General features: G+C 44.1%; 1 protein-coding gene across 1 annotated transcript; it reads left to right on the top strand.

Annotated features, from left to right (window-relative positions):
- The first annotated feature begins 7154 nt into the window (after positions 1–7154).
- GPR148 (G protein-coupled receptor 148) lies at positions 7155–9232 on the top strand. The gene has a single exon (XM_056498852.1). The coding sequence runs from the start codon at positions 7740–7742 to the stop codon at positions 8793–8795; it is 1056 nt and encodes a 351-aa protein (XP_056354827.1). The 5' UTR covers positions 7155–7739; the 3' UTR covers positions 8796–9232.
- Positions 9233–13172: the final 3940 nt, after the last annotated feature.

The raw sequence follows: 13172 nt of genomic DNA, 5'->3' as shown, positions 1-13172 counted from the left end.
CCATTCTTTGATTCTGGGAGATTGCTGGTGCAGATTTGAGGCTGTGGGAGAAGGGGGTTCCCCTTACACTGATTCCTCAGCTTCCCAGGCAGCCAAGAGCAGAAACAGCCTCAGACATGCAATTGCTTCAACTAAAAGTGAGTCTCAGAGCTGCACATCAGAAACTGCCTCACAGAGAGTCTTGGCAGCAGCTGAAGAGGTTCACAAATAGGCATTGTATAAGACTTTCAGGACAGAGAGCTGGGGATGAAAAGTGACTTTGTGAGTCTCATTTTCACCATCATTCCAATCTCCAGTAGCAGGCAGAAGAGAAAAATAAGTAGAGAAGCGGTGTCAGCTTAGAAATTGGTGTGGAAGATACTGGCATGATACTTGGCAGGGCATGAAGGGACACAAGTGGCAGGGGTTGAGGTGGTGTCTTGGGGAATGGCACACATCATTCCACAGCTGCTGTGCTGGAGCTGGCACTGATGTCACTGTGCTGGTTTGAACATAGCTCAAGCAAGATCCAAAATCACAAGAATATTGTGGGCTTCCCAGGGAAACCAGGTGTTTGAAAGGGAAAAGAGTCCTGGGGCTGCTGGTATCAGAACACCTGATGGTGGAATGGGAGCTGCACAAGAGTGTGTGCCCTGAACTGCCTCAGAGCATCACTGCAGGACTTCAGTGAGAGACTGGGGCACTTCTGAGCTGCTTCAGCTCACAGCTTATTAAAAAGGATTGCTAATTCATTCAGGTTTTCTTCCTGTATATGTTGCCTTGAACATTTTGTAATCTGTAGCAGTTTTGTGCATATTTGTATTTCCCCTAGTTGCTATCCACTGTGCTGGGCTGGCATTGACATATTTTCTTTGGAGCAAGATGCTGCTGCTTTATGGGAAGGGGAAAAATCAGCTCAATTAAAAGGACTAAGAACTCCTGAGAAAAAGCTGAGAATGGATTAGAAAAGTAGTCTTGTTTCTAGTCACCCCAGTAGCTGTAAATGTAATTAACTCCTACAAGACAGGTATTTGCCTGTGAAACAGCTGAGCTGTCTCTGAGATACCTGGAGGCAGTTTGGAGCTGCTTTTGGCTCTAGGTGCTGCTTAGGATAATAGTGGAGGAAAAGAGAGGATGCCTCTTCTCTGGTGCTTCTAATGAACATCTTTTAATGAGCAGGAATTTGGACTGGAGAAGAAAGAAACAAAAAATTAGACTAGAAATGAAATTAAGTGTGTATTTTAGTGAAGACCTCAGCTTGCTGTTCTGTCCATAGCTCAAACTCTCATTGTTGTGAGCTGGTTTGGTGAGAAGTTCTGGACATACCAGAGGGTGATGTGCCCTCCTCTTTGTGCCTGTGGAGGTCAGCAGGAGAGTGAGACTGATGTGGGCTTACATAACAGCAGTAAAGCAACATTCTGCTCTCCCCCTCAGGAAAACAAAAATCTCTTTTCTTTATAAGTTTGGAACATTTGTGTTCATACTCCTACCCTAACAGTGTTTTCCTGTCATGAGGTCTGAACCTCCAGTGTGAGAGGACCAGGTACTGCTACAGAAATGAGTGGGAGCAGTACAGAGCCATTGTTAGAAGAACATGGCAGAGTCAGGCCTCATGTGGAGAAAATCTCATTTTTAAGCACCTGTGCTGGATAAGTAACAAAGGAGCTGCTGAGAAGGGACAAGGGAGCTTGTGAATGGCACTGTGTGAGCAGCCCATGGCATGCTCCCTGCTTGGCTGGCTGGGGACTGTGACTCGTACTCAGCACATGCTGGCAGCTAATCTCTCTGCCATATTGTGGCTGTGCCTGGCACCTGCTCCCATCAGTGTGAGATAAGGTCAGCATCTCCCTGTGGGCAGAGCTATTGCACACAATCAGTGTTGGTTCTGTGTCTGTGCCAGCTGGGCAGCGCTGCTGCTCCCAGGTACAGGGCTGGGAGCAGGGAGCTGGGAACTGGGAACTGGGAACTGGGAGCTGGGAACTGGGAGCTGGGAGGGAGCATCCTGCCTTTGGCAGCCAGGCTCCTTCCTCCCCAGGATGCTGCTGTGCCCTGTGCTGCCCTGTGCCATGGATGTTCATTCACAGCCTGTCATCACAAGGTCTATGCCAACCTGTCTATTCCACCCTTTCAAACTCCAGCTCTGGTTTGGTATGTCAGGAAAATTAATCCACAAACACCAGGGGTTTATGTCCAAAAAGGAGACACAGGAGTCCTTTTACTTTATTTCCTTTTACTTTATTCCAATAAAGGGAGAGGCCATGGGGCATTCCCCAGGGATCTCTCAAATTTTTGGAGGACACAGCCTCCTTTTTATCCCAATTTCCCTGCCACATTTCCCTCTCTATTTCCCTATTGCTGAGGTACTTGAGAGGCATAGACTTCCTGGACTGCCTGACACCTAAGACTGCCCTCTAATCTATAACCCTTCCTTTTAATTTTTAATTATTAAAGAATTCATGGCTTTTTCCCATTGTTTCTTTCATCTTCCAATATCCAATTTCATTTATCAGCAAACCTACAGTTTGTTTGCAAAGGCAAATATCTTTTTTTTTTATTACTCATCAATCAGTGGAATCCTTCCCATTGTTTCCTTTATCTCTCAGTGCTGGTTTTATCTACCAGCAGACCCACAGCTTGTTTGTAAAGACAAATCTGTTATTCCTCTCAGGTATTTCATTTTAACTTGCACCTAACATACTGCAGCCATCTTTATCCCTTCTCAACAAGCCATCCTTCAAGGAACTATCATGCTACACCTCTCCTATGCTGCCTGGTTTTTTAAATGAGACAAAACATAGTAAGACAGATCCAGGGCCAGATAACTTCTGCTTTTGCCTGCTGGAGATCATTGCAGGTGAGACAGGACAGGAACATAAAACTTCTGGTGCCAGCCACCAACAGAAAGACAGCCTGAGACAGATGGGTGCTCTAAGGAGTTTGGGGGATGTATCTCCCCCATTTGAGAAGCCTTCTCTCAGGAGAAGGAGTTCTTTCCTGTCTTAAAGGAGAAGTCAAGGGGTCACAAATTCAGATGTGTATTTCTAGTTCTGCTCATCACTCTGTGTGGTATTGAAATTGGTTTAATCTCTTCTGATAGCTGCTAAATAGTCAGATAAGAATGATGTTATTGTTCTTTATCTAAAGGACAGATTTCTGCAGATAACTCCTGTTAGCACCAGTGTAGTTGTATAGTATTCAAAATTTAAGCAAGCTTTCTCCTCATAAATTAAACTGCTTCAGGAAAGAAACTAATATTTTTCAAAAAGGCCTTATTTAGTAGGCTATTTGTCCTGTGTCACAGATGCATTGTTATGAAAAGTAGGCAGGCAGAAGAGATCATTAAATCGAAGGAACAGTCTAGGATGGCTTTTCCTGGAGTCCTGTGAGTCTGTCCATAAGTGACCGTGAAAAGTAGCAGTTGTTTGCTATAAATCTCTGGTCACATCTGCAGCTTGTGACAGGAAAACATGTTTATGTGTCCTTTCAGCACAAAAGAGGAAAACCTGTCTTTCTTTGCCTTGCCAGGCTCAGGGAATTAAAATGGGTGAGTTCTGCTGGGTGCAGCTCACAGCAGTCAGGGCCATGCAGTGACCTGCAGGAAAGCAGGAGGTGTCTGGGACTTACACTGTTACTTCTCTAAACTTTCATTGAAATATTTGTCAAATATTTAGGAATTCTGTTCTTCTGACATCCAGCTTATTCCTCAATATTGCACCTGCAGGGCTGATTTGCTACAAAATTTATTTTGACTTTGTGATCACCAGGGCTTGATGGTATTTGGAATTAGAAAAATTATGTAGGGATTTAATGCTGAGTCCTCCCAGTCTCTCTCAATGTCCTCTTTTGTTTGGGAGCCTCATTAAAATGTCTTGAAACCATCACTTTCTAATCCCTGTTTTCTTTTGTTCCAGGTTTCCTTTGACCTTTCAAAGCATTGTAATCTGAGCTTAGCTTTCACACCCATTTCTTTACTTCCTTAACTTTAGTAATTGCTCAGCCCGATTTGTGGACTTTGTACAGTTACAAGAGCAGTGTGTATGTCTCTTATCTACAGCAAATAACAAGCAAGGCACTGAACAATCCTTCTGGAGCCACGTGGGGACAAATAGCTGAGGCGTGTTTAACCTCTCCCTGTGCCTTGCGGAAAAGTTCAGAGGGAATCTTAAAGGTTTAGCAAAAAGTTTAAACTTTCTGTTTAAAGGGGAAGAAAAGGGAAGGCTCAACCAGAAAAACACCCCAGTTCAACTGCTCTGATTGCTTTCTTCACTGACAGCAGCAGCTAGTCTGCCCAGAGTGAGAATATGGATACAGGCAGGAGACCTGGATCTTCCTTCTTCCTTCTGGGAGGAGTTGGCCTGCTCAAGGGCACTTGGCACTTGTTCATGGTTGGGAAAGCTTCACCAGCAAGGAAGGTGCCTTCTGGCCCTATGTAAGTCTAGAATGGGTGGGGGGCATTCGTGGAAGGAAGCTGAAGAAACTCTGCGGCCAAGGCTCTGTTACTAAACACAGCTGGAAATAAACAACATCCCAGTAAAATATTGATTTGTTGGACCCAGCTGTCTCATCAAAACACTTGTGTTTGGGGAGATGTGAGGCAGCCTTTCTCCCTGCTCTCCTGGCCAGGAGCAGCAGTCTCTGGGGCAGACCCACAGCACAAGTTGCACTTTTTGGGCTGGGACATGGAGTGAGCTGCTGGGATGGGCAGCCACATCCAGCACTCTGTGATCACACTGAGACAGTGACATGATGGCACCAGGGAGCCTCAGAGGTGAATGTAAGCATTCCTCTGGGTATCCCATCCTAACAGAGTCTCTTGGGATGAAGGGCTGGGGAAATCCTGGCATTGTTCTGCTGCTTCTCTTTTGTCTGTTGCTCCCTGTCACAGCAGCAGTGTACCTGTTGACTTGTTGAATCCCTCTGGTAAACTGTGAAGAAGGAAGAATGTGTGTTCTCTGTGTGTGTTATGCAGTTAAATGTGTGCCAAGTCACATTTCTAACCTTTTCTGCTCATTTCCACAATGCCTGTTCATAGTGACAGAATACAATGTAATGCACTCTTTGCAGGAGTTCCAGTGCTCAGCATGCAACCTGAGATCTCCCAAACCCATCAGACAATTAACAAAGCTTTCAGCAGGATGCTTATTGAAGCAGAAATGAGTAAAGTGATTACCAGTGTGTGGTTCAGCTTGAAAATCAATACAGACTGTATTGAGCCAGAGAAAGAGCCAGAAGAGAGGCTTCTAATACTGTGTGTCTGCATCAGCAAGATACGTAAAAAGTGCATCCACCTGACATAAATTTACTAGAGAGCATTTAAAAAATCAATAAGCAGAGCATTAAGGCCAGGTTTACAGGAAATTTCAAAAGGATCATTCAGGTTGGCACCACAAACTATTGAACACTGAGATGCAATGGCAAAAGGAGCTCGGTTCAGAATCCTCAGGAGTGCTTCTCAGAGCTGCCAGCCCCTGGCAAATGCCCAGATGTGGAAATGCCTCCTGAGGTCAAGAATATTAAAGGAGACAACAACCAGATAGTCTTCAGAACCACCCATTCTGGGTTATATCAGTGTGCCAAGACACCAACATTTCACATTTCTAAATCTAGCACAACTCTACCAGGCAGTTAAAAGCCCCTGTGGGAATCTGAGGGGAGTGGCTTTGGCTGGACCTGCCCAGGTCTCATGATGTTGAATGTCTCTTCCAGTTATCTGCTGCTGTCCATTTTTGTAAAACTAAAGCCCTCCTGCATTCCTAAGCTTTTACAGGAGCACAGGTAAAACTGAACAAGCTCAAGCCATAGGATGACTGCCAGCTGTGGCAGAGGAATAGCTGAGCACAGGACACACAGGGCTGTGCACTTGTGCTGCCATGGGCTCTGTGGTGCTCCTGGTGGGCTGAAGCCATGAGGTGCCTTCCCTTTGTCATGAGGATGTCAGCTGAGTGAGCCACTCATCTAGAAGTGGATGAACTTTAAGTTCCCCTCCTACCCAAACCGTTCTGTGATTTATTTCTCTATCAGCCAAAGGTGTGCAGCTGATGTGACAATGAACTATTGTTTTTTCACATTGAATCCTAAGCAGTTGGTGGAAAATATAGTTGTAATTTGATATGGAAATTAGAGAGTCTGCCCATTAATAGGACATCCTGGGAGTGCCAGGAGCAGCAAACACCCCCACTATTAACAGAGATCTGAAATGACAGTTGCAGGTGATTTATGCACCTGAGTTTTCATTCCCTCCCTTCCATTTTGCAACAAAAGTATAATTCAACAGTTCTGAGTGCTACTGTCTACCTAAAGTATTAACTGTGTCATGACTCAATTGTAGATGCAGGGCATGACCCTGATGCCAAATGTATAATCACACCAATATTGCTCACACACTTTTCAGTGGATGCAGGATTGAGTGAGCAAAAATAATCACCTTCTGTTTTTCCTACCCCAGACACCATAGCAACTGAAATGTGGTGCTTAAAATTATCATTGGTTTTTCCTTCTATCTTTTTGTTCCATATGGCACACCCTGCCAACTGTCTTAGCATCCAGTTCCATGGGTGCCAGCTATCAGTGTGACAGGAAATGAAATGTGCACAAGATTTGATGACTGATGCTGAGCTTCATGAGCTGTCTGCTTTGTTACTTGGCATGCCCTGAGGCAGCATGTCCATGGCACAGCAGGGCTTTCTGACTTTCTGCATGGTGAAGGGAAGCTGCACTGCTCTGTGCTGGTACCACTGGGAAGAAAATGAATATAATAATGCCAGGTTAAGTGAACCTATTAAAAAAAAAATCAGCTTTTTTTTTTTTTCATGCCTGGAAGAACTTGAAATATTCCTTCTCTGCAGTCCAGATCCTTCACAATTCTCTCATTGCAGCACCAGCTCTGATACTGAGATCTGGTATTAAAAGCAGCACAATGCAGCAAGAGTGTGTGGGCCAGGAAACCAGGAATCAGTCTCCAAATGGACACTGGAAGTGCCAAGTGTGCCCTGGGGTATGCTGGTACAGGACAGTGTATGTCACATATCCCTGACAATGCACAGATTGACTGGAAGGCTGCAATAGATGAGAATTCAGTATTTGTATATCATACATGAAAAAAAGCAGGGGAAGGTTTATTATTCTTGAATAACATGGATGGATTCACTGAACCAAAAATGGTTTTCGTCTGCAAATAAGATAATTTCATTCACCAGAGTGATTGTGCTACAATTTTACAACAGGATTGAGAGCCTTTTTTATTGATCACTTCAAATCAACTGTGTTGTTGCATACAAATTGGTGCAAAACCACCCAATCACATTTATGACTCTTCTACATCAGTACACGTGGAATGTTGATCTGTATCATCGCATATTTGTTTAATCAGGCTAATATTTCATCTGCCTCATTGGAGTGATAATGTGATGAGAAAAAACTCAAATTACTGAAACTGATCAACACATTCACTTCTGTTCAAAGAGCTAGCTGAGGGATTTAGTCTATTTTAAGCCACCCAGAGATTCATTCTCTTTTCTAAACACTAGATTTTGCAGAAAGAAAATAAAACCCCTTTTTTAGGCAAAATCATCTTTTGGCATCACAGAATTCACTTGCAAGTTTGGACTTTCTGTCCTTGAGGAGAGCTGGTAGAATTGGCTAGAGAAATCACTTTGCTTCCATGGGCTTTTTGCATCCTGTGCTTCACTTGCCTTTCTAAGGAGTCAGCATAGAAGATCTTGCTGTCTTCAGGTGGACATCCATCCCAAAATCCAGAGGAGATGGACCTCCCTGGCTGTGGCTCAGTCAGGAGAGCGAATGGAACTGTGACCCGCCTCAGGGAGACAGACCTCAACAGCTCCTCAGAGCTGGATTACACCACCCTGCTCCTTCTGCTGGAGGAGTGGTCTCTCACCCCGTCAGGCACCAACATGAAGATGTTTATCATCTCTCCAGCCGTGTGCCTGGCGGCAGGTGTGCTCATCATCCCTACCCTCTTATTCGTGATCTTCTCTCGGTTTAGGATCCGCCAGGAGACAAGGTACATGCTGCTGGGAAACGCTCTGCTCTCTGATCTGATCTACCTGCTGTTCTACACGCTGCTGGCTGCTCTCAATGCAGCCTACCTGTACCTCCCAAAGGAAGCCTGTGTCCTCCTCTTGTTTCTGCTGGCGGTGGCTTACTGCGGAGGGCTGTTCACAGCTGCTGCAATTGTCTTGGACACCTGCATCGCTGTTTTGTTTCCTTTGCGCTACATTGTTATTTTGCCTCCTTCACGAACTAAAAAAATCATTGTTTTACTGTGGATGTGCTCCGGAGCTTTCCCGGGGATTTTCTTCTTGGTGCTATGGACTACCAACAGCTTTGTGCCCTGTGCCCTGGAAACGTGCTCAGTTCCAGTAATGCTAATATTAGCTCTGAATGGGACTGATGTTGTGAAACTCTGTTTCTGGCTCTCTACCACATTTATCATTCTCTGCCTGTCTGTAATATTTTGTTGCTATGCTGTTCTGTATTTTAAAACCAAACACTCGGGTATATGGGAGAGCATCTGCTCCAGAGCCAGTGTAACATTCTTGATGCACAACACTGTGTTATTTTTTTACTTCTTTCCACTCTTGGCCCTTTTTGTAGAATCATTCTTGTGCATTAATGCCATCAGACTGCAGACAGGAATCTTGGTCTCCCTGACGGTCTGCAACGTCCTCACAATTCTTCCTAAAGTTTTGTTCCCTTTTCTGTACGGGCTTCGATACAGAGAGATCTCAGCCTCTCTCAAATCTATTGTCAGGAGGAAGCAGCTTCGCCTGGTGTCCCCTGCTCCACCACCATCCTGAGGCAGCACAGAGCACAGCCACGGCACAGGAGCTGTCCTCACCTTGTTATCGTGCAGGACTGATGGAAATCACCCAGCTTCTGAAGTGGAGAAGTGATCAACCCATGGTAAGAAGACATGGGTTCACCACTGCCTCCTTCGTGCAGATCTTTCATCACAACACAGCTGAGAATATAGTGAATGCTACCCTGGATGAGGTTCAGAGCTTTGTTCTGATGTGAAAGGCAGGACCTTCTGGAGCAGATATTGAATTAAGGTCATTTTCACCCACCTGTTGCAGATGCCGTTCTGGAAAAAAGAAAATTAAAAATAGATAATGCAAAGCAAAGGAGTAACTGCAGGTCCAGTGAGAGCATCACATACAGCAGAGGATCCTTAACCAAATGTGCTGTGAAGACAGCCCCATTTCTTTCACACAGTGTATTCTTACAGGGGTACCCACACCGTGGCTCAGACAGGACCCAGGGTGAGGGACTAAGTGTGAACAGCTCTTCTGAGTCTCTGCCAAGGCAGCTCCCATTCTGCCTCACAAAAATCTTCTCCAGCAGCACGATCTCAGTTTACAGCTACACCCTGTCAGAGCTGCTGCTGGGTACCTGCCACCAAAGCCTGGGGAAGGTCAGGAGGAGAGGCTGCAGAGCTGCTTGGTGTATCAGGGTAAGAAAAATGAGATACTCTAAGAGCCTTTTAGGTTTTCTAGATCAACCACCTACCTATAGAAAACAAGAGAAACACATATCTGACCTCTGAAGAAACCAAAATGTCATTAGATATAAACATCAGTGTGGAAAATTTAAACTGATGTTCTGTCTCTTGGACTTGAGAAAGCAGCTCTGTATTTCTAAAGATAATATTTTTAGAATTTGCAACGCTTTATGTAAAAATACATTGGACTTTTAAAAAAGGTCCTTGATTTCACTCTGTACAGTGCTTTCCTTGTGCAGACTTTCTCCACCTTCTGTTTGCTTAAAGCAATACACAGAAAGTGCTGAATGTGGTTTTTGGCTGTTTCACACTCATCTGAAGAATTCCACTAAGTGTGAGCCAGGAGGAGATGGGTGTCTGGTTGCATGAAATGCTTTTGGCATCGAAGTGAGTTTGAGCAGTTCCTGCTGATCTTCTCTCCTCATTCCCAAACTGCTTCTTACTCTTTCTCACATTGCAGTGTCTGCTCTCTCCTGTTTGCTGATGCAACTGCTTCTGGGGTTGCAGGTTAAAAATATCTCTTCAAAGAGAAGTGGTTTTCATTTTAACTGAGATTATCCAAACGATCTGTTTTACAGGATGTTCTGAAAACAGCTGCATCAGCACAACTGAGGGTGCAACAAATTTCAGTTCAGAAGTGGGGGAATGAGCAGGGACCTCTTAGAGGCTTTGCTGCTAAGGGACACTTCTTGTGTGAGAAGTATCTCTGAGGTAAAATTCTTGCAAGTGAACCAACTGCAATATTGCATATTTGCTTTAACCATGGTTCTGTGCTTCTCACTCCTCTTCAATAAAAGGATCTAGAAGTTGCTTTTTACTGGCTGCTTTTATTTTTCTCCAAGATGAATGTACCATGGACCTCTGTCACAGAAGCTATGTTTGTATACTTTATATTCAACCTGTAACAGGGGTCTTCCATAACACATAGGAAGGATGGGGAAAATGTCTGCACACTGGATCAGGTTATTTCTGCAGAACCCCTTTGGCATGTGGGAAAATCAAGAATGGAAGAGGTACCTGTGAATCCCCAGGCTTTCATATCCTGGGCCAAATTTTTATGCCAGTGCTCAGTGATGAAGATGCTGATAACTCACAGGTTGTTTTGTCCATGCAAGGTCCATTCATGTCTGCCTCTGTTGGAAATTTTCATGATAAGTAGTAAAGATAACTGTGTAAATAGCATAAAGTAAGGTAATTATATATGGAGCCATAGGTGACTTTGTGTAACAGCAGGTTAACAGTACTTGGTCTTCCTGCTGACCTCTGAAAATGATGAAGGTATAATCTGGACAGGATTCTGTTGCCAATTCTGCAACTCCCTCTTACATGCACATCTGCTGGATAATTTAGATACAATGAGAAGTTTGGTAACATAAAGAAGATAAAGACAGAACACGTGAATCAGTGATTGTGGAAAGTTCATGTATGTATAAAGCCTGCCCACAGTGACACCACTGCTCTGTGGAGATGGTCTTCTAAGAAAGATCATTGCAAGCTGATAATTCTCTTTAAAGTGATTTAACATTAGATAGATACGTTTTTCTTAAGTGACTGCTTGTAAACAGCTTCTTCCCACAGAATATTACTGTGCTGTTTGGTGCAAAAGCAGCAGGTTACAGAGTGCATACAAGATACACACCGTGTGCCTGAACCATTTGCCTTTGGGATTTCCCCAGTCTGTGTGAATAGGATCAAAGGGCTCACCAGGAAAATGTCACAAGCACTTTTGTGTCCTGAATTTTGTCTCAAAGAATACTAGGCTTCTGCATTTTCCAGAACCTCATGGGTGTAATGATCACCGGCCTTGTAAGGATGTCTCCACATAAGCTCTGGAAATTCATACTGAGACTGTTTACCAGAGCCCAGTAATCGACCTCTCCCAGGTCACATAAGTGAACTCCTTGGACGTCACTGTGGCTGTCCTGCATTTTAATTTGAAGTGAAATGGAGAGCAGCTGGCTTTAACATGTGATTTAGCAGCTGGGGGCAGTAATACTTTAATGAATTGCAATCGCATGAATCACTAAAGGTATTTTAATTTATATCCTAAATATATTCCTGGTCAGTTTTTCCCCTCTTTTCTTGTGCCAGCACTGTCTCAACGTTTACCTCTGCTCTCTTCCCTCTCCCAGCTGGATTTAGTGCAGTTTGTTGTCTGTAACCTGCAGACTGAAGGGAGTCAGACCTGCATTCCAGGGGCTGGGGCTGTGCCCATACATCACTGCAGACATAATTACATCAAAGATAGGTCTGTGCCTCAAATGAGATCAGTTTCACTGTCAGGAGACACAGAGGATCTCCATGCTGGTAAACACGCACACAGCTTTGGATTTGAGGTACAGTTCATTACAAGCACTTGAGTAATTATTCAGTAAAACTAATTAACCTCCTGCAGTTTTAGTAATTACTATTGGAGTGTCTACTTCTGCTCCATCAGTTGGCTGTGCCATTTGCTGCTGGAAGTGTGATATAGGAAGAGGGCAGGAGGAAAGAGGCTGTGCTCATTCCCTGCCAGAGGGGACTATGCACAGCAGATGAGAATGAGCCCGTGACAGCAAAAGGAAATTGCAGGGTTTTAAAACTTGATTTCTGTTGTCTCCAGTCTCCACCCCCACCTTGCTGCTGGCAAATGAGTGTCCAGCACAGCTGGTCTTTGACATTTTTTACACAAGCCTTGTGATTTTTGATGTCTGCATAAAACTACTGATTTGAATGGTTTTGTTTTTCAACATACTTCAAGTCCTTCGGATTGCAACATGAATCCAGAAGCTACAAAGAGCAGAGAGGTGAATAACCACAACTCTTCATGCACTGCTATTAAAACCTCGGGATTTGTGAGTGATTCATGAGTAAGGAGAGGGAAAGGAGCCAAGCTGTGGTTGCACTGTCTTGTGTTTGTCAGTGAGGGCTGTTTTGGCTTATGATTGCCCAAGGTCTGCACATGTGACTAGGAAACCACCTTAGGACAGACAAGAAGCTGTTTTCTGCCTTTGAGATGTAGAGTTAAGAATTTGTATTAGGAAGTTTATTTGAACAATTTTTTTTCTAATTTGGTAGTTTACCTTTCTCAAGAAAAAAAAAAAAAAAAAACACAACACAAAAAGTTTTTGCTACAAACATTACAGGAAGCAAATCAGCAACCAGTTCCTGAGGGCTGTTGGTTTTTAGGATAATTCCCAGTAGGAATAATTAGTCAGCTTCAGCAGCTGCTATAATTATTTTTTCCAACAGGTTAAGATACCTCCCATCCCATTCATCCACCTTCTCTGTCCCTCTAGGCCAACCAGTGCTGCCAACCAAGTCAAAGGAGTAACTGTTCTTCACAAAAACCTTTTGAAATAAAATACTCTGTCTGGAGGGTATTTCTTCATGCCCTCTGGAAAGCAGAGTGGGATGGGAGGAAGTATGGAAGTGTGACAAGTGCAGAATGACAGGAATGTAAAGAAGAGGGGAGCAATTAAAAAGTAGTTGAAAATGGAAGGCCTGTGGGAAAATTAGAGTGAGAAAATGTGGGGATTGGCTGAAATTACAGAGATGAGTTCAAGGCATGGGGCGAATTGCAGAAGAAACAGGATTTCTTGCAGTCTTTCAGAGGGAAGGATGCAATGGAGACCTGTTGGAGGGCTGCACCCCACAGGCTGTGTCTGCCTGCCCTGCTCAGCCTGCACCAGGA

Source organism: Oenanthe melanoleuca, chromosome 9 (genome assembly GCF_029582105.1).
Source record: "Oenanthe melanoleuca isolate GR-GAL-2019-014 chromosome 9, OMel1.0, whole genome shotgun sequence".
Taxonomy (NCBI): Eukaryota; Metazoa; Chordata; class Aves; order Passeriformes; family Muscicapidae; genus Oenanthe; species Oenanthe melanoleuca.
Note: the sequence above shows the minus strand (reverse complement) of the source record. Positions and strands in the feature narration are given on the sequence as shown.